The following is a 21,172-nucleotide window of genomic DNA, read 5'->3' as shown; positions in this document are numbered from 1 at the left end:
TCCTTGAGTGTTCATCATTCAGTTTCCCAGTACCTTTTCTGGAATTCTTGTGGGAACGTTCTGTGGTTCCTCAGTGAGAAGAAGGGGAGCCAATGGTCCATGAGGGCTCTGTGGACGGGGGGATGGAGCAGGGGGGAGGGGGACTTCTCATCCAGCAACCTTGAAAGGGCTTCTACTGGGCAACGTGTGATTCAGCATCTAGAATTAATTAAATGAGAAGGCTGTGCCTCACAACTAACCACTCAGATTGTATTACCTCGTCCTATTACACACATGTGCCCACGTATGTGCGAACACACACATGAACACATTAGTTTGCTTGGGCCGCCATGACAAAATATCATAGACTGGGCAGCTTAAACAACCAAAATTTATTTTTCACAGCTCTGGAGGCTGGAAGTCCAAGATCAAGGTGTCTGCAGGTTTGGTTTCTCCTGAGGCCTCTCTCCTTGGCTTGTAGGACAGCCGCCTTCTCACTGTGTCCTCACATGGTCTTTCCTCTGTGTGTGCACATCCCTGGTGTCTCTCTGGGTGTCCTGCTCTCTTCTTATAATGACACTGGTTCTTACTGGATTACAGCCCGTCCTAATGGCCCCATTTTAACGTAACCACCTCATACAAGACCTCTCAAAGTACAGTTACATTCTAAGGTACTTCGAGTTAGGGTTTTGGCATATGAATTTGTGTGTATGTGTATGTTTGGGGGAATATATATTCACCATATATATATATATATATATATTTCATTGACAGGAAGTATGCCTGCATTTGCTTCTCTGTCAAAGGGTTAGTATCAGCTCTCTGCCTTATGTTAAAATCTACAGATAAAGACAAAGGGACGAGGAAAGCAGGTGGTATTGAAGCAGCGGATACTCAAGTCTGAATCATTGAAAGTGAGGACTGGGAAAGCTGCAGGAAGTCTGGAGGGCACAGTGGCCGGGGTGCGTGTGTGTGTGTGTGTGTGTGTGTGTGTGTGTGCGCGTGTGTTAGGGTTAGGGTTAGGGCTTAGGGTTAGGGTTAGGGCTTAGGGTTAGGGCTTAGGGTTAGGGTTAGGGCTTAGGGTTAAGGTTAGGCTTAGGGTTAGGGCTTAGGGTTAGGGTTAGGCTTAGGGTTAGGATTCTGTATGCCGGCCCTGGCTCTCCGGAGGGGCATCAGTTAACTGGAATAAAAATCCCACCTTCTTGAATGAGATTGCTCAATTTCTTATTCAGAAATAATTGTCAAAGAGGAAATTTTGGCGGTTCTTTTCTTCCTTCTCATTTTTAAACTCTGCTTGATGTGATTAGGCAGATAGGACTTCCTTAAATGAAAATCACTTAGTTCCCACTTTCTCTAATTGGAGGCATTTCATATAAAAAGCCAGGATGTCAGAGAGATATGTGAACATTTCTTATCTGAAGGGGAATTCTACAGATAACTAGGAAATCTGAGAGCAGGACTGAGGATGTTTGCCTAAGTCCAACAACGTATATTAATTTACAAACTCAGCAGACTGTGTTATAGAATCTATTCAATACTCATGTCTGAGGGACCTTTTCCCAAATTTGTCTAGCAGACCATTGCTCCTCCTCCACGGTGGAGAACTTCTGAAGCCAGCCAGAGGGGGCTCCCCACAGCCTTCCCCAAGAAGGACTGGAGCCATCACAGGGGGAGGTGATGGCCATGGGGGAGGGGAGACAAGGTTTCAAAAAGGAAGTATGAAAAGTCTACCCAGGAACTAACAGTGAGACAATGTTACACTGAAATCCTAAAACTGGAATTGTCAACAAGAATGGCCAGATGAAAACATCAAATCCTGCAGACACTGAATCCTACAGGCAGAAGTCAACACGAGGAGTCTGGGTGAAATCTGCCCACGTCCTTCAAGAGGCGGACATGGGAAATCTCCTTCCTGTAGGTTTTAATTTTGTAGTTAGTTTGCCTTCCTGCTTACTTTTGTTTGTTTGGTTGGTTTTAGTCATGATGGGGTTGAAAAACACTAAAGAAGGAAGGGAGGGTGCACAGTATTTCAGCAACGACCCCTGGACATAGAGATTATAAATTTTACTCAGAGTTCATTAAGTAAGTAAAACATGTAAATATTTCCTGTACTGCTTTTTCTCAATAAAGGAACTACTTTCCCCCCTGAAAAAGGAGCCATGTCAGGGACACAGAGTCACACAGGAGCCCCAGGTCTCTTCTGAAATGCAGGGACCTGTGTGTCATGGCTGTCACCGTCAAACAGCAGAGGGTCTCCCAATGTCTTCCCAGGGAGCCTGCCTTGTGTTCCTCAACTGGTCCCTAGGGGTCTGAGGCTAAACAGATGAATGGTGGTCTTTTCCTGATTCACAGACTCTAAGCTGAGAGACAACTTGCTTAGTTTTAAGTTGTCCTGCCATATTTATTGGGAATTTGCCACCAACACTTGTCTATATTATTAATCTACTCTGTGATGCTATTTGATTTGGTACAAAATTATGTGGTTATTCTAAAGTCAAAATATTAACACTTCATGGTGATCATAAACCCTTCCTTATGACTTTTGGGTGCCCTGCTGCTCAAACAAGGCCGCTAACAGGGCCCTGGGGACGCCTCATGCAGTGATTTGCTTCTGTCTCTCTGTGAGGGCAGGGGCTGTGTCTTATTAAAACCAATATTCTCCCCATATTGCCCAGCACGTAGGGACATCCAGTGAAGGCTTGTTGAATAAATGAACTCCCCTAGGGGCCATCTGTGAGCATATAGCACACGTGGCCTTGACCCTGCAGCTAAGGGTGATGGAGTGTCCTCAAGTGGCAGCAGAATCGTTAGTTGGGTTCATCCAAGTGTTGGCCCAGAGTCAGGAGAAAGGAGGAAGCAGGGTCACGTTCCCTCTTGGAGGACTTTATGGGAAAGAAGAAGATACTTCCTACATGGTACTGAGTCTGGCTTTCTCTGTGGTCTGTCTTGGAAGTCCCACTAATAGTGTGACCAGTGGAGAGAAGTCTATCCCAGGGGCCCCAGTAGAGGGACTGTATAGAAAACATTTTACAAGAGCTCAGGCAAAGATCCTGAACCATGGGGGGAGGTGGCCACAGAGCCAGGAAAACTTTGGGCTGGTCCCCTGGAGTCTCTCTTTCGTTCGTGGGTGCCCACAGGCATGGAGAGAAATACCTTGTCTGAAGCTGGACCGGGGATTCCTCACTGCTAAAGTTACTGACGAGCCCATCTCTCCCGGAGCAATAGGAATTGAGGGGCTGTGCCGGTGATCACTAGTGATACTCGTGGGAGGCTTTCGAGTTAAAGTTCCTTCACATCCTTCTCAGAACTGTACGTTTCACATAGTATATCTATTTTTTTCTTAACTGGAAGAAAACTATCCCAAGGTTTCTTCCAGACCTCTGCATCCTTTCTCAAGGTTGCCAATCAGGGTGGTTGTGTACTAGGACAGCAGTACTCAACACTGCCTGGACATCAGAGCCACCTGAGGCGCTTTTAATGATCCCAGGGCCCTGGCTGGACCCAGGCCAATTTCTCTGGACTCTCTGGACTCAGGTGTTGTATTTTTAAAAGCCCCTCAAGTTATTCCAATGTGAAGCCAATGTTGAGAACCACTGCTTAGAGTTTAATAGTAGTCCTCAAATGTAAAAGTTTTGATTAAAAAAAAGTCCAAAGATTTCTTTTAATTGGAAAAAGTATATTTTTCATATTCTCATTACTCAAAAGCTACCGAAGGGATTTTTTTCCCCCCCTGAACTTTCCATTAATGAAAAACAAAACAAATTTATACTGAAAAGAAGATTCAGCCCAAAGTAGAATTTTCCAGAAAGTTATGGGCAAGTGAAAAAAAAGCAAAGACTATCATTGAAAAAAGTGCTTTTACAGAAATTTCCTTTTAAATCTGCTTGCAGTGAATGTCTCCTTTCAAAGGTGGATAAACAGCATTTGCCAAAAAGTCCCACCTCTGGCTATTGCTAAGAAGCTCAGTGTCAAGTGATGGAAATGCCCAGAGCAGAGTTAACTCAGTCTGACTCAATGTGGGTTTTAAAGAAGAAATTAACAAATTTTTAACAGTAAGAGCGCAAGTGGGTAACAAAATGACTAGCAGCTAAATGACTGGCTGAAAAGGATTATTGTGACAGCTAGGACTGATGGCTTATCTTCCAAACACAACTTTCTAAAGACTGTATCAACCCTATCTTTTGTTGGCAAGAGAAATGTTTCTCCAGTTAGTGAGACAATACTACGTTCTGGATAGTCCTGAACTACCCTGAGGGGAGCAGAAAAAGTGGCGTGAGATATAATAGTTACTGACCCCGGCAGGATGCATCAGGCAATTGTTAACCCTTTGCTTTGCTTTAATTTGGCACCAAACATTGACCTCCTGATTTTTAAGGCACCAGCTTCCCCTTAGCTGGAGGATAAAGTAGCAATCCCTCAGGTTGACACCTAAGCCCTTTCATGATGAGGTCACATGGCGCCTTTCCACCTCGTGCCCCACTCTGCCCTAATAAGGGCAGTGTCCCTAAAACCTTTCTAGTGACTCGATGACAAATGAGAGCCCAAGATAGTCTTCTAGACTCTTCTGGTTGTTGTTTTTCTGTTATCACCAGGGTCTTCTCATAGGCTAAGCGTTTTATAGACTACCCAATAAGCACCTTACCACAATTACCAGGTGGGAATTATTACCCTCTTTTTCCTTAAAATCTCAGGGAACTTTTGTAGTCTCATCCTTCAAACACCAGGGTTTATTTTCATATTAAAAATAATACCTTTTCACTCTTGAAGTATCTAGTAAAGTTGAGGTGCAGGGAGATACTTATTCCCTGGGTCATCCTGGTTTCTTTGGACACTTCTGACTGAGCACAAAAGTTTGTGAGGGAACTGGAGCAAAGGAACACAGGGCTAGGCCAAGCTGGAACTGCTCTGCGGGAATGGAGAAGGGGGCATTCCTTGTTCAACATTTCTGTCACGCAGCTGAACTCAGTGTTGGGTCATGGCGGTGGCAGTGGTTGTGATGGAGAGAACTTATGGAACAGCAAGAAAGAGACAGATGCAAAATCCAGTTCACCCCCTCCTCTGACATGGTTGGGTTTCTGTATGGGACGGTGCTTTTGTGCCTCTGAACCTTCCCTCCTCTTGTCCCTCTATCGAAATGCCCTTCCCTCCTCTCTAAAGTCCAACCTGCTTCTCCCTGCAAGGCTCAGCCAGATGCTACCAGCTCCCCAACCCCAAATCCTCCCATTTCTCCCAACTTGAGGTTAACTGCCTGTAGTGGGTTGAATTGTGTGCCCCACCCAGTATGTCTAAGTCCTAAACCCTGTACCTGTGAAGGTGACCTCATATGGAAATAGTCTTTGTAAATGTGATTAAGGGAAGGATTTTTGAGGTGAGATCATCCCAGATTAGGATGGACCCTAAATCCAGTGAAGGGTATCCTCATAAGAGATGGAAGACACACAAAAACACAGAGGGGAGGCCGTGTGAGGACGAAGGCAGGGGTTGAATTGATGCCTCCACAGCCAGGAACACTAAAGGACCGTCAGTATCCCCAGAAGTTAGGAGAGCAGCTAGAACAGACCTTCCTCATAGCCTGTAGACGCAATCAACTCTGCCGACGCTGCAGTTTTGGACTTCTGGCCTCCAGAACAGTGAGAGAATAAATATCCATTGTTTCATGCCACCGAGTTTGTGGTGATTTGTAACTGCAGCCTCAGGAAGCCAAGACGCTGCCCTTTTCTGGACTCGCCTCGCCCATCATCCCAGCTGATTCCTCCTTGAGACCCATCAATTCTGACTCTATGTCTTACTTCTCACATCCATGTCTGCCTTCTCCTACCAGACCCAGCTCGATGACCCTTCAGGTGTCTGGGGATGCCTTCTGCAGAGCTGGTGCAGCGTGAGGGGGTTTGACACAGAGCAGTTCACACTCCCACGGTGATGGGCACAGCTCGCGGGAAGGCCTGGCCTCGACGGCTGCTCTTGCCCTCACGGCAGGGCTGGCCCAATTCTGGCCCAGCCCTGAGGTCTCTTTGTTGCTTCAGGACTTTGGGGTGTCCTCACCCGACCTCTCTGGTCCACGCCAGGCAGCGCTGGGTGAGGGGCTCCTTCCTGGTGCTTCCCACCGTCCACACTGGCACACTCGGCCTCCATTCGGATGATCTCGCCAAGGCCTGTCTTCACCAGACTTGCGGCTCCTTAGGGTTGGAGGCTACACTTTGTCTATCTTTGAATTTCCTTAGCCCGGTACCGATGACATATTGATGTTCAGTGACTACCATCTAATGCCCTAAAGGATTTGGTCTCCAGCTAGCTCTTCGGGATCATTTTGTCTTACCTGTTCATTTGGCCTGCCCACGCCCGCACCAACTCTCCCGCTGCAATCCAGTGATATTGGTTTGGCCAAAAAGTTCGTTCGGGTTTTTCTGTAACATCTTATGGAAAACCCCAAACCAACTTTTTGTGCAACCCAGTACCAACCCTCAACCCTCAGAAGGAGATACCCTGCTGACACCTTGATCTTGGACTTCAAGCCTCCAGAACTGTGCACAATGAATCTCTGTTGTTTGAGCCCACAGGTCTGTGGTACTTTGTTATGCGGCCCGAGCTGACCAGTACACCCTCATAGTTCTCAGATCACCCAGACTCTACCTCAGGCCTTCGCATATGCTGTTTCCTTTGGCTGGAATGTCCTTCTATTACTGGTGTGAAACATTCGACTTTCCTTGAGCACGACTAAGCGACAGGCTCTGCGTTAGGAGGTGTACATACATTACCTCATTTAATTCTCGTACAACATGGTATCTGGAACTTCCTTTTCATGAAAAGGAGCATTTATATGCAGGTTGACCCATACTAGTATTATAAATAAAATTCATCTGAGTGAAACAAAAAGAACAGTGTAAGATTTCATGACATCCCAGTGACCACACTGCAGGAACTGGCCAAAGAGCCCCATACCCTAGCCCAGCGTGACACAGAGGATCTCTTGGGCACCTTGATAGTGGATGGGGTGGGACTTCCAATATTAGAAAGAGAAATAATTTTTTTGTGTAACTTAGAGGAAGCTATTCTGGAAAAGGAAAATCCGTTTGTGACACCCAGTTTGAAAGACTCTTACCTCATGTGAGACTAGGTCATGTGTGTCAGAAGGGAAGTGGATGATTTACTGCATATCAAGTGTTTGGAGCAGAGTTGCACACGTAGTAAGCGCTATGTAACTGCTGGCTGTTACTATTAGTATTATTCGAAGACTCCTCCCCGGGGAGTGTGTCACAGACGTTAATTTTGTCTCCTACCTCGTATATGAGAGCTGCTCCTGTAAAGTTTATAGGACCGCAGTTATCTACTGCAAGGATAAAACATAAACTGTTTCTCTAGAATACTGCAGCAAGTGAAGAAAGGTGACACAAGACCAGCCATTTACTGCCCAAGCCCCAAGTCTGTGGATACAAGCTTGGCAGGACCTCGTTTCCTTACGGTGATACCCAGTGGACATCTCAGTCCTTCTGTGGGACTCTAAACTTCTCAGGTGTAAATCAGACCCCTTCATGGCCGCAAAGGGAACCGTCTTCCTGGCCCCTTTTGCAGGTGTGTATCTGCTCTACACCATAAAACTGTCCTCCATACTGTGCCACCAAGTGGTTTGCTGGAACAAGTTGAAACATGGAGGGAGGTTGTTAGAAAGTTTCCGAAGCCACGCCTGAGCAACTGAGATCAGACACTCTGAGGGACAATTCTAATCTTATCAATCATGTCAGCAATGAAGCCCATCTTCCCTGACCCGGATTTTCCCCACCGAGAAAAAACAGTTAGCAGTTGGCATTTGTACCACGCACCTGCCAAGTGCTTGGGATTTCATCTAAGCCGCCTCATTCCTCAATCCTCAAAACTACGTGTGCAGCAACCCCTTTCCCCTCCTCACCACCGTGTACAGCAGATACAGTTACCTCCTTACCAGGCGAGGAAACTGAGGCTGGGAAATGTGGGGGAATTTGCCCGTGGAAAATAGGCAGGAAAAGACAGATCCGGGATTCTGACGTAGGTCTCCTCGGCTTCAGACTCTAGGCCATTTCCAAGTCCACAGAGCTTCTCAGGCAGGAGAGCCTGCGTCAGCTGGACCGTCCAGACAGGGAAGGACAAGGCTGATGACATGTACCGAGAGGGTCCCACACACGAGCTCTCTCCAGGTGTCTGGAAGTCCTTAGTTGGAATCTGGTTTCGGCGAAGGCGAGTACAAAGGGGGGTGACCCTCCAACTTCACGTACCTGATAGGCCATGAGTGCTATTCACGTGAGTCTCTAAGTCAGATGGGCTCCTGCCAGCCAGCCGAGGGCACAGGTGAGTTTGGATGGCAAGGGGAGGTGAAGAAGGCGTCAGAGGAATCACCAGGAAAGAGCAGGAAGATTCAATTCACTTCAACACATATTTTTTGAGTGTTTCATGTGCCAGGCTCTGGGCTAACAGGAAGCCATGGTCTGGAGCTGCCCGGTTCCACGCAGGGTGAAGATGGAAGGACACCCAGCATGGCATGTAGATTGTGAGAGTCAACGGGGCAAAGAATGTAGAAGACAACGTGGACCTTTTCTACATTACCTTCTTGTCCCACCTGGAAGGAACAAGTTCTGCCCTTTCTAAGGCTTTTGTCCCTTTGACACAACTGATACGGACAACCATTCCCAAAGCAAAGATGGAGTAATTATAATACTGCTGGTGTTCATATTATCATCGTTAGAGTGCTTTAATAAACATAAGAATCCTGTGATCCATGAAGGGATCCACAGAGGATGGTGCGTCGTAAGGAAATAAACACCCCCATCAACTCTGCTCTTAGCAGAAAACTAAGGAAACTCTGCTCTGAATCGTCTTATGAAAGACTGGGATAGCAACCAGCTTTTGCTCCTGTGCTAAACTTCCTACGTGATACACTTGCTCATGGGGTTACATGCTCACAAATGTGCTTTAACGAAAAGAAATACTGTTATTTGTGTAATAAACCCTTTAGAGGGAAACGAAACTAATGCGTAGCCTGAGTCCTAGAATTGGTAGTGAATTACCAAAAATCAACTGTCTCTCTTCCTTTCTTATCTTTGCTCACAACTTACTTCTCTTACTGCTTTAAAAGCGACTAATTTGGATGAAATGCAGGAAAAAGCAAAAACAGACTCTGAGGTAACCCTCTGCTAATAATAATGCAGACCCTCCCTTGTTGCTTCTGGAAGAGACATTTTCACATTCTGTTTTGTTGTAACAGCAGTGAGTTAATTAAAGGACCAGGGCCTTCATGAGGATCTTAGTGCTGTACACCTGCAATTGAACCTGGTGGCACTCACGGAAACTTGGTGACACAAGGGTTAGAGGTCATCATGAAGAAGATAGCGTTTCCTCCACTGACGATGAGACCTCCGTCCTTGTCCTTGTTCTGCTCTTCCTCCCTGTCACAGGAGACCACCCCCAGGTCAGAGAGAGGCAGCTTCTGTTTGAATCTGTAGCTCTTGGAAGGCCTGGATAAAAGGAAATGAGAATTTGGTTTGTATTCTCTGTTCATCTCCTAAGTGCTAACGTGGAGATGCTCCAAGTTAAGCCAGCCGCCTCGTGAGACCCTGAGCAGCCCCAGTTTAGTGGCTTGGTCCTCTCGCCTTCATTTCTATCCATTGCTGTCCTTTGGTTAGCGATCTATCCAGTATCCAGACAGTATTTGGAAAGAAAGAACCAGCACTAGCAAACATTTCTGGACCTGTAAGTGTGAAGCACTTGAGGAAGCAGCCATCAGTGGCTCTGATGTGACACGGCACCCACTGGCACAAATGCCTGGAAATTTCCCCCAGGTCCAAGTGGAGAATGGACCTGCATTGGAGGTTTGGCACAGAAGCAGGGATACAGCACCTTTAGTAGAGCCGAGTGCATACCGTCCCCACCCAGCCCCACTTACGCAATGAAATTCTCAGTGGCCAAGTGCCACTGATAATAAAAGCAAGTGCCACTGATAATAAAAGCAATAATAGTAGATGAGGGTTTCTGTCTTCTGCTTTCTGTCTTTGTTGAAAGCACCAAAAGTCAGCAGGACATGTCAAAGGACATTTCCTCCTGCCTCATTTTAGGAGATTCCCAGCTTTGTTGTAGGTATAAATAAAAAGCACAGTATGGTAGATCAAATACATATACACATATGATGGAATATTACTCAGCCATAAAAAGGAACGAAACTGGGTCACTTGTAGAGACGTGGATGGATCTAGAGAGTGTCATACAGAGTGAAGTAAGTCAGAAAGAGAAAAACATATATCGTATATTAACACATATATGTGGAAAAATGGTACAGATGAACCGGTTTGCAGGGCAGGAATTGATACACAGATGTAGAGAACAAACGTATGGACACCAAGGGGGGAAAGTGGTGGGGGGTGGTGGTGGGATGAATTGGGAGATTGGGATTGACATATATATATACACTAATATGTATAAAATGGATAACTAATGAGAACCTGCTGTATAAAATATATAAAGAAAAGAAAAAAGCATAATGCCAGGCAGATAGTAGGCACTTAATAATGAAAAGAAAAAATTGCGAAAGAATTGGAATTTAGCAGGCACTTTGAAGGATGAATAAAGCCTCATGAGTATATACGAGTGTTGAAACATTCCTTCTTAACAAGAACAAACTTGAAAGTTTCCCTTTCAATCTTAGTGGCCACTACCGTGTACCATAACATAATTATTGTAAGGCAGGAAGAAAACAAATTCTGGACATGCAGGAAACATTCACCCTAAAAGCAAGATATTTCTTGACTTCTGGACTCTTATCAAGCTCTTTTTTCTATGAAGCGTCTAACTTCAATTGACCACGAGAATTGAGGGCAGAAAACAACCGTGGCTTTGGCAGGGAGTGACGAAGTTGAAAGCCAAGGTTGGGGGGGGGGTGGTCCTCATCGTCCCCTGATTTAGGAGAGGAGGGTCAGTTTATCTTGATGAGTAGACCTGAACTGAATAAGAATGGAATAAATAGCGAGTCCAAAACAAGGGGCCCATAAATATCATTTAGCCTCAGCGTATTTTCAAAACAATTCAACCATCTCAGAAGCACATGGCAGTGCTAACACACAGCAGCAAACTTTGATGATAGCAGGGCATTGGGAGGATTTCTGGCTGGTGGGGAGGGAGAGGTGGAGGGCAGAAGAGAGGGTAGGGACAAGGTCATTGTAGCAATTGTCTCTTTTTTCCAAAGATTAACAAAAGGCATTGTGCTGGCCATCTGGACAAAGTCCAGTTACTCCGCAGGGCAGGCTGACCTGTCAGTCCTAAATATATATATTTGCGACAACAATTTTCTGCTTGAAATAATAAACAAGAACTATGGTTGCATTTAGTTCTCCTTTCTCACATCGCCACCGGGGTACCTCTGGTTGTTTGCACGCAGAGATTCAGGGCAGGAGGCTGATGGCATCCTCAGTGTAGGCCCCAGTGAAGATGCTGCCACACATTTTTCTATGGTTCTTATCATCGTGTAAATTCATTCTCCTTTAAGATGTCACCCTCACCATGAGATCAAAGACTGATCTTTGGGAGTAAACAGACATCTAAGTCTTCCACCTAAGCCTATTTTTGTGTGAGCTGGAGCACATCAAGGACCAGACTTCGCCATCATGGCTGTCTTCTCCCCCAGCACGTGTTTGTTGTCAAGGGAGATGTGTTTTGGCTTGCTCTTTGCAAGGAACACATCTCTCCCTCACTGCCTGTGGCCTGTCGAGAGCTACAAGGGACACTGGGGTTTTAACTCAAACTCCAGAGACAGCCCTATCCTTCTACAATTTGAAATTTTAAAAGATACGCAGTCGATACTCAACAGTTGCTCTTCTCTCTCCTGCTTCACCCCCTGCCAACACCAGCCCATGTTTTCTGATCTTCTCCATGACAGAAGCAGTCTGGATTATTTTGTGTTTGTTTGTGTCATTTTGGCTTGCCTCTAGGTGGCTATGCAAACTACAAGCCAAATATACAATTTGTCCCCTTTCTACAAACTCAGTTGACAGCAGGGCACAAAGACACTTCAACCCAGCAAGATGCTATGTTTTCTGCTCATACAAAAGAAAAAGAAAATACAGAAATAGTCAATGTTTTTTCTCCAGGGAGATGGAGTGGGGTGGTTACGCCCCCCAAATCAGCTCCTGGCTTTTGCTTTTTTGGACTTCGTTTTTATTTTTGCCAAGACAGAAGGTGAAAACATGAGCTGTGAAATGTGATTACAAAGTAGTGACATAGGTGTCAGAAACGACATAGGAAACTGTGTTCTTGTTTGTAGCTACACTTGATAAATGGTCATTAAAGCAATGGAGTCAAAAGGGAGGAGCACGACGGGCCAGGGTAGGGGAAGGCACAGCATGGGGCCTTTCCCGGGGAGGGGTTCCGCGTGATGTGTGGGGTGGTGAAGCTCTCTGAAGTGCCTGACATCTTGCCTCACTCCGAGAGGGTTATGAAACCAAGCAGAGTTGACTCAATATGCAGTGTTGTATCTTCAACTGATAGGCAGCTCAGAGCATCAGAAGGACCACTTCCACGTACTCCTAGAAAGTACTGCACTGCTATTCTGAGGAGAAACTTTTTTATCCCCAGGAGTAGGGGATTGTGCCACAGGGATGTCCTCTCTCTGCCGAGACAAGATGGCAGCTGGATGGCTCTGCTGTCTTGGGAGAGGCTGAGAAATTCAGAGAGGCCCAGGCTAACAGTCCCCCAGGCTAGGGAGGTATAATTTAAAAGGTAGATTATTTGCAAGCTCTCACTAGGTGAGGCTGATTAAACAACTTGGGGAATGCGTATGGAGCTGGTGAGAAAAATAGTCACGGTCCCTGGCATCTCTTATTGCTTTTTAGAAATCCACTGTCGGTTTAATTATTATTCCTTTGTAGCTCGTCTGTTTTGTTCTCCTCTAAGTTCTTTTCTCTTTACCCTTACCTTCGATATTCTGCAGTTTTACTACCATGTGTCTAGTGCTTAATAATACTACCCTAGATTCAGTCTACTTATACAATTTGAAGACATGTTTTTCCTCTCTTCTGGAAAAATGGCAGACATTATCTCTTGAATATTGTCTCTACATCTCTCTCTTTTATCTTCTGTTTCTAGAACTCTGATTAGACACATACTAGCCTTTCTCATTCTACTCTTGTGTCTTTTATACTTCACACTTTATCTTTCTGAACTGCATTCTAAGTGAGTTCCTTAGTTCTATATTCTAATTCACTAATTCTAATTCACTATTCTAGTCTTTTCTTCAACTGTATGTAACTTTCTATTAAGCCCACCTTTTGAGACTTTTTGACACCTTTTGACACTTCCATGCTTTTTATTTAATTTGTATAATTTCTGTTTGAGTTTTTGGGGAGAGGTTAATCTATATTTTCCCTCCACACCCTTTCCTTATGTTTTAAATACATTTAGACTCTCTTCAGACTGTATTATTTTCTCCAGTTTTAGATGTGAAAATATTCCTATTTATATTTGCTAACTCCCCCTTTTGGTAATTTGTTTCCTGATGTGATTTGGATTCTTAATTCAGTTTTAGAAAGGGTTGTTTTCCATGAGATGATATTGTTTACTGGAATCATTCCTAAGGAGCAGTTTGGTATTTTCCAGAAGCTTCTGGTAAAGCATCTAGAAGCATCTTTAACCAGATGCCTCGTCTGACATCTCATTAACCAGAATGGAGTCACATGCCTATATGTCTATTCCAGGGCCGATCAATTGCAAAAAGGAGAGAATACCTTTAGATTAATCAAGTCCACCCCAGTCAAACTGAGGGGGGTTCATCATCCTCTTAGAAACACGGACTTAGTGGGAGGAGTGGACTCCTGAACAAAATCAGGGTTCTAGTAGAAAGGAAGAAATGGGATATGTACACTTAAACTGTAACACTCCCAGAGATTTCAAATTTGCAAAGACTCGCTTAAGAGTTAAGAATCCAGCGGAGAAATTCCTCAAGGGTTGTGGAAGGGGAAGAGAGAGAAACAACAATTAAAAACAAACATGGTAAGTGCAAATTTTGGTGAGACTTATTTTGGTGGATTATCATTTATTACCTTCTCCAGAAATGCCTCACATTTCTGTGAAAGGCAAATTTGGTTTTTGTTGCCAGGTATGGAGTAGCTCTAATATTCCACTATGTGCTTTTCTTTTGCCTTTTTTTCCTTCTATTCACAAGAGAAAAAAGATGGGAATAAAGGCAATTCAACAAGGAAAATGTAAATAAGATGATCTCTAAATTTCAGCTGATAAAGCAAAAATTTAGTACTAACAATAATTTTAATTACTCTGTGAGTACACTACGATCCTCTGAAGGGATCAAAGTCATCTGAAGAAAGGTAAAGCTATATTCACATTACTGATGCAGGGCTGTGCTTGGCCCCTGGTCACACACATGGTAGTTACGTAACATGATAGGGAACAGAGTGTCTGGCTCCTGGTCCTAACCCCATCACCAGGCACACAACTTTGGCATCAGCTCTCCTGTGATTTGTCAAGCAAAGCTAGGACAGCAGTAACAGAAGCAACTGGGTGGGACCAAAGCTCTATGAAGTTTTGCTAAGACTGGTCTACTTTCCTCTGTTCAGTCTATTTTTGATGAGTGCCTGCTATGCGTCAGGAATTATACTAAGCATTGACATGTTAGGGAATAAACAAAATCTCTACCTTCATTGGAGCTTATTGGAGATAAAAACATTGTATCAGGCTTTATATATATATATTTAAATCTATGGGTATTTGAATTTTTCATTATTCATGGAGATATTTGCCACTATGTTGAAAAGTAAAAGCAATGCTGAGCATAGTAGTAGGTGCTAAAATATCTCAAATTCAACATTCTAGATACCGGGTTCTCCATTTGCTTGTGCAACTTCTCCCTGCCCTTTGCTCATTCATTTATCTAAGTGATGTTAGATAAGGTGGTAGAGAAGGCATCTCTGCAAAAGCGACAATTAAGCCGAGAACCAAAGACTTAGAGGAGGAATAGTGGTATTGGTAGGAGCAAGGGGAGGGAGCAGCTGAGACAAGAAGAATGTTCCAGAGAAAGGGAACAGCATACGCAAAGAACCTGAGATAGGAAATATCCGATTACGTTGAGGACCCACTATTCCTTTCCTGCATGAAGCCATCAGGTACCCCAGCCTCCACGTCCCTCACTCCCTCTAGGGTCCCCACCTTCCTCTTGGGAAGGCTGGCTTTCTCCCTGGCCTTTTGCTCGCCTGTGCCCTCTTTTTACTACTTCTCCCTCATATCCTTTCTCTTGTCCCTTCACCTCACGTCTTTTCTATCTTCTTATTTCATCCTTGAACTTGAAGTCTGCCTGGAATTTGGTTGTTTTCTGGCTATAATCTTAATTGTTCGAAATGTGCAATCTGTTGAGTCTGTGAACATGCTTGAAATCATTGCTGGTTTTCCTATAAACCAATTTTTAAACATGATACTGCAAACTTTTAACGATCTCATAGGCACACCCTGTGAAAGAATCAACCTTTGTTCAAGGTGAGTTTGCAAGGTGGGCTTCACACATATTATCTCATTTAATTCCAGCCCCAACTCATCGAGGAGGCATTCTCATGAGGAAACCAAGGCTGCAAGGACTTTGCTAAAATCCAAAAGCTAATACATAGGAGAGCTGAGATGGAAACCCAGGTCTTCTGACTCCAAATCACTCCTTTGCCTTTTGTACAGACTATACCATTGCCCTGAATAAACACCGCAGTTTTAATTTTAATAACTACAGAACACCTTATACAAAGCTTACATTGAATAAGATTCAAAGTCCCAGTTGATTTTTGAGACTTGAACTCGTTTTATTTATTTAGCTCACTTACCCTTCCAGGTGGTATAGACAGAATAGATATAACAACTCAATTTTATCCCCACCCAACAGAACTAGGGTCATTTCTATTTGTTCAAAGAGCTTTTTGTTCAGTTGCTTTTCTGGATTTTCTAGATTAGGATTTGACAAACTTTTTCTGTAAAGGACCAGGTAGTAAATGTTTTTGACTTTGTGCCACCGCTCAACTCTGCCACTGTAGAGTGGAAGCAGCCATAGACTAGGTGTTTTATTTATAAAAACAGGCAGCTGAGTGGATTTGACCCCCAAGCGGTCGTTTGCTGATCCTTGTTTAAGATTAATGGTCTAGATAAGTAACAAATATTCTAATATTTACTCCTCATAGCAGTTAGGATTGGTTTCAACGTTGAGTAACAGAGACCCCAAATAACAGTGACCTAAACAAGAAGGATGTTTCTCTCTCATAAAATGGCCAGAGTGGGTCCAGTGGCCTTGAGGCTCACCACTCACCATCCCTAGAGTGTGGCCTCATTATTAGGTCTGAGATGGTAGCATCCACTTCTAGACAGTAGGATGGAGGAAAGGGGAGGTGGGAGAAGGGCACACTGTGACTGACTCTTAAGCAAAGTTCCCAGAAACGATCACATGACACTTCTTCTTTCATGCCATTGGCCAGACGTAGTCACATGGCCACTGGTTTGGCTGCAAGAAAGTCTGGGAAATGAGATTTTTATTCTGGATGGCCATGTGCCTGACTCGAAATTTTACTACTATGAAAGAAAAGGAAAGTGGATATTGGGACAGCTCATCCTTGTCACATACCACTTATTTTATTTTGTAGCTGGATTTCATTTGTGCTACTACTTATGACATTGAATAGTGCACAACCTTATCTTGTTTGATTTAATAGGAATGCTGCTAATGTTTCATTTTAAAGCATGATTATAGATTTCTGGTAGAGATCCCTTATCACCTTAGGGAAAATTTCTTCTCTTTTTAGCTTATTTTTAAACCAGGATTGAATAAACTTTCTGATAAGACAAGCGTGGCTATCACACCTCTTTCTGTAGTTCACAAGGATAACCTTAAGGCCATCTGAACTGAAAAGGACAGGGTTCCCCATGTATGTGAGCTGGGACTTCTTGGTCCTCCCGGGACAGCTGGCCATGCTGTCAGCGAACCCACCCTAGTGATTCCCCCCAGGGGAAGCCAAAGATGCCTTTAAATGGAATCACCTCTGTGGGTCTCTGCAAACAGCCCCTGTTCTGTCAGACTTGTTCGGGGCTGGAGTATGATGATTTATGTCCTCCTGTGTGATAAACTAGCCCGCTGGCGCCACTGGGATCCTGCCTGTATAGGCTCCTGTCAGCAGATGTTGGGAGAATTTACTGCTTGTGTGAGCATAAAACCTGATTCCATACTCCTCGTTGAAATCAGAGTCTCCTAGTCCCTGTGCTTAAGGACTCCCAAGTTCCCAGTGGAGAGTCTTCGGGAAATCACCTTTGGGAATGGTCCCTTCCTCTCTGACTTAGCCAGCTTTCCCTGCCTCTAGATTTGACCTGGGCCCATTTCACCTGCCTTCTCCTCCTTACATTGAAGAGATCTGGATTTGTTTTTTTCTGGACTGATAGTACCTACTTGTCCCTTCCTAAAAAAAGTGCTGCCCTTGGTCTGGTCTTGATGCAGGCCCTTCCTAGGTGAGGAAGTCCTATGTCTGGTACTCCAGACCAGCTCTGTCCTGTGGGCTGCTCACATCCAGGTGAAATATCCCCTCTGCTCCTAGGCTGCATGAAAGCACAGATCACCATCAGCCCAAGCTTCACAAGCCACCCCACACGTGTGTTCACCACGTCTCTTCCGCCTTAACGTGATGCCCTGCAATGTTCGTGATGGAGCCCGTCCCATGGGCCTGCGTCCTGGGATGAAGGCGCTGGAGCTGAGTAGCAGCTGACACACGGTGGACTTGGAGCAAGAGCAAGAAATCAACGTTTGTGGTCCTGAGCCATTGAGAGTTTTGAATTGTTTGTTAGCCACAGCATAACCTAGCCTATCCTGACTGGTGCAGAAAGTTAAACAAATTTTTTATCGTGAGACTTCTCAGAGCCTCTAAAAGACTGGTGTGCGGCGTGAACCTCTAAGATGGGGACGAGGCATACTGCTTTTCTCAGTCTCAATGCCTAATGCCCTCTCAACTGAAACATCAATTGGGACTTGGATTGCTGCTCCCAAGAAGCCAAATGCGTAAATGGTTGTTCACGTTTTTCTAATTAGATTGAAAACCCCCCGGTGTACACCCAGGGACCAGCATAGCATGTAGCACAGGGTTAAGTTCAACAAAATCTTGTTGATAATAAAAAACATTAATCCATTCCTACCGCCTCCATGCCCATCCATGAGAATGATTCATTTATTTATTTGCAATAGCAGTTTCTTGCTTTGGGATTCAAGTTAAGCCCTTTACGCCTCCAGTGTAAGTCAAATAAGGTCCTGTCTGTCCTGTCCGTACCGCTGGCCTCTACAGGTGCTCCCTGCCGGGCAGTGCTCGAGAGGCAAAGAGCAGTGAGAGGAGCTGCCTCCAGGAGAGCCGAGGAGAACAGAATGCCAACGCTGAAACCAGGCAGGATGCCTGGGCAGCAGAGAGGCATGTTTAAGGCCTGCGCTAAAATGAAGCACTTCCCAGAGCTACAGCTCTGAGAATGCTTTTTGAAGCTCTTCAAAATAAGATAATGACAGTAGCTTCTTAAAAGATGTCGTTGTTGGGGGAAATGATGCTGCCACGGGGACTTTCTTCCTCAAAGGTAATCGCAGGCCAGATTCCTGGGTTCACAAGCGAAGGGAGCCATGCTGGCGGAAGTGGGAAACGTTTAGGCCTCCAGCTAATGCTCCTGCCGACGCCTCAGGGGACCCGTCAGAGGGGCTGGGGCCTGTGGGTTCTGCTGCCTCTGAGCTTTGAAGGAAGTGGCCCCTGAGTAACAGCCGCACGGCCCACTCTGCAGCGAGTGGGAGGACAGGAAAAGTCAAACCACTGGGTGGGCTTCTCAGCGGCGCGGCCGAGGCCTCTGTCCTTTCACTCGACGGGGCTTGGGAAGCCCCGGGGAGGAAGGGAAGGCTGGGCGTTAACCTGAAGGTCCTGTCATGGTTTCTGTGGGAAACCACGGGTGTTCCAGGCCTTCAGAACCCAGAGCCCAGCCCACGTGGCCGCCCACCCTCCCACCCTCCTGGCTGAATGCAGGTGTCTACCATTGGCCTGTTTCACTGGGGAAGTGGACACCTGACCCCTTCCCATGGAAAAGGGAAAGCACTTCTTAAGTGGGATTTTGATTTGTGAGAGATTAAGGAAAAACAACGAAATAAAACTAGAGCCGCACGGATCCAGGCGTTTTTTCCCACCGTGCCTGGCACTGTGATAGACGTTTTCCCCTCATTCTCTCTCCGAACCTGCCCACCACACTATGCGGGGGTTCTGTTACTCCCCACATTCTGCAGAGGAAAAACCAGAGCTTCCCGTGGCAGAACCAGGCTGAATTCAGCTCCAGCTTCTGCCCTTGACCGTGGCGCTGCCCTGTACCACCATTTTGAAATATTCTGGCTGAACAGAGATTTCGTGGGAACGAAATACTCCTACTAGGTCAGCACTTCTCCCTTTATCCAGGGAGGTTTTGTCGAGCTCCTGCTTTGTGGGGTCCATGATGACTAAGGCTCACCCCGTCCAGGAGGTGCCTGTGATCTAGTGCAATTATAGGAGGACAGGGACTTCCTGGTGGAAGAGACAGCAAGGATAAAGGCCCAGAAATGGGAGTCGCAGGGTGTTTTGGAACCTGTAAGTATCCCACGCACAAACGGGGTCGGGGGTGGGCAGGAGATGCTCATCAGGCCAGAGAGGAGAGTGCCCTCAATGCCAGACAAAGGTGTTGGGCTTCCTGCAGGGGGCGCATGATGTGACTGACGGGTTCATCGAGCTGCCGTCTGACGCTGAGGACTGGAAGGGACGGGAGAGAGGTGGGGTGCGGAGGCTTGCTGGGATCAGAGTGTGAAAACGAGGGTCTGGAAGACGAGATGCAGCTGGGCAGGCAGGGAGACCAGGCGGGGGTTAGTTTCACGGTTCTGAGCACTGAATGGATTTGGGGGGACAGAAGGGAAGGAGGATATTTTGGCTCCTGCCTGAGCCACACCGTTCAGTCCCTCCCTAAAGAGGACCCTCTGTCTTGACCTTGTGCGTACATACCCCCTAAGTGAGTTTTCGGGAGAGGCATGATCTAAGTGGAAGACAAAGGGTTTCGTGTTCCTCTGTTATTTCATTTGCTCGTTTCTATTATTTGTCTCTCTGGTATAACTTTGCAAGTAGAGCTCTCCCTGGTGAAAACTGTGGTGGAGGAAGTCCGAAGTCGTTGGGGAGACAGTGGGATTCAACCAGCAGAGACGGCATCACTGTCCTTTTCGTCTTTCCCCTATTCCCAGCCTTGCTCTGGGTCTTCCCTAGGTTATACAGTGCAGCAACCTGGGCTTGTAGTTTGGCAGAAAATAAAAATATTTGGCACTTAGTAAAAAATAAACAGAGACCTGCAATGAGGAAATATTAACCCAGGACAATTCAAAGATAAAAATCTCTTCTAGGACCTTTGAATCACCAAGAATTCAGTGATGCTATTAGAGAACACATGGGCTCCAAAATGAGGAGGGGGGGAAGGGCAAACTTAGATAACCTCTTTAGATTCCCTTGGTAAAACTGGGTTACAGCCTCCTGTGACCAACTGTTTATAATTTTTCCTTAAATTTTGTTTTGCAGTTTTTTCACTAGCATATCAAGAAAGCCTAGTCTAAACTAACTAATGACACATCTGGACCCAGACCTATGAGGCCCCCATGTAGCAGTCCAAAGCACAGGCTCGGGAGTGGGGCAAACCCCAGTTCAAATCCCGACTTCACTGCTTACCTGTGCTGTGATTCTAGGCAAGGAAGTCACCCAAGTATTGGGTACCCCATCTTCAAAATGAGAATAAACATACCAGCGACGGGTTGCTATGTGGATCAAATTATGTAAATAATAGAAAAATGTTAGCACAGTGCCTGGCACAGAATCAGAACAGAATGTTAGCTCTTATTGTATCAATCAATCCGCAGTGACCAAACTCGTGGGCAGTGGTGTCTGGGCACTGGAAGGCATGTAGAAGGTTTCATGGCCCAGCAGAGATTTCTCTCTGGAGAAGGAGTTTCTCTGTTTTAGTTTCTCTCTGGAGGCAGAGGTGGGCAGTGAGTGTTCATTGCATCAACGAAAAAGGGATTGGACTGAGGTCAGTGCAGCACAGAACTGGACACCCGGCAGGGTCCGTTCGGGTCATGCTTTACCAGGTACACACGAGAGACACCAAGCCTGTGAGACACGTAAAGTAACCTGTACCT

At 45.5% G+C, this 21,172-nt stretch overlaps 1 protein-coding gene across 1 annotated transcript in view; it reads right to left on the bottom strand.

The window, feature by feature from the left end:
* Positions 1 to 13,203: 13,203 nt before the first annotated feature.
* The window catches only part of LOC309667299 (uncharacterized protein), a gene marked incomplete at its 5' end in the record, with an annotated part of 29,309 nt that continues 21,340 nt past the window's right edge, over positions 13,204 to 21,172 (bottom strand). Inside the window, one exon of the mRNA XM_082475692.1 lies at positions 13,204 to 14,141. Coding sequence (XP_082331818.1) covers positions 14,100 to 14,141 — 42 coding nt within the window. The 3' untranslated portion in view covers positions 13,204 to 14,099. The remainder of the gene's footprint in view (positions 14,142 to 21,172) is intronic.

The sequence above is a fragment of the Balaenoptera physalus genome (assembly GCF_965194825.1).
Source record: "Balaenoptera physalus genome assembly, chromosome: 9".
NCBI classification, from domain to species: Eukaryota; Metazoa; Chordata; class Mammalia; order Artiodactyla; family Balaenopteridae; genus Balaenoptera; species Balaenoptera physalus.
Note: the sequence above shows the minus strand (reverse complement) of the source record. Positions and strands in the feature narration are given on the sequence as shown.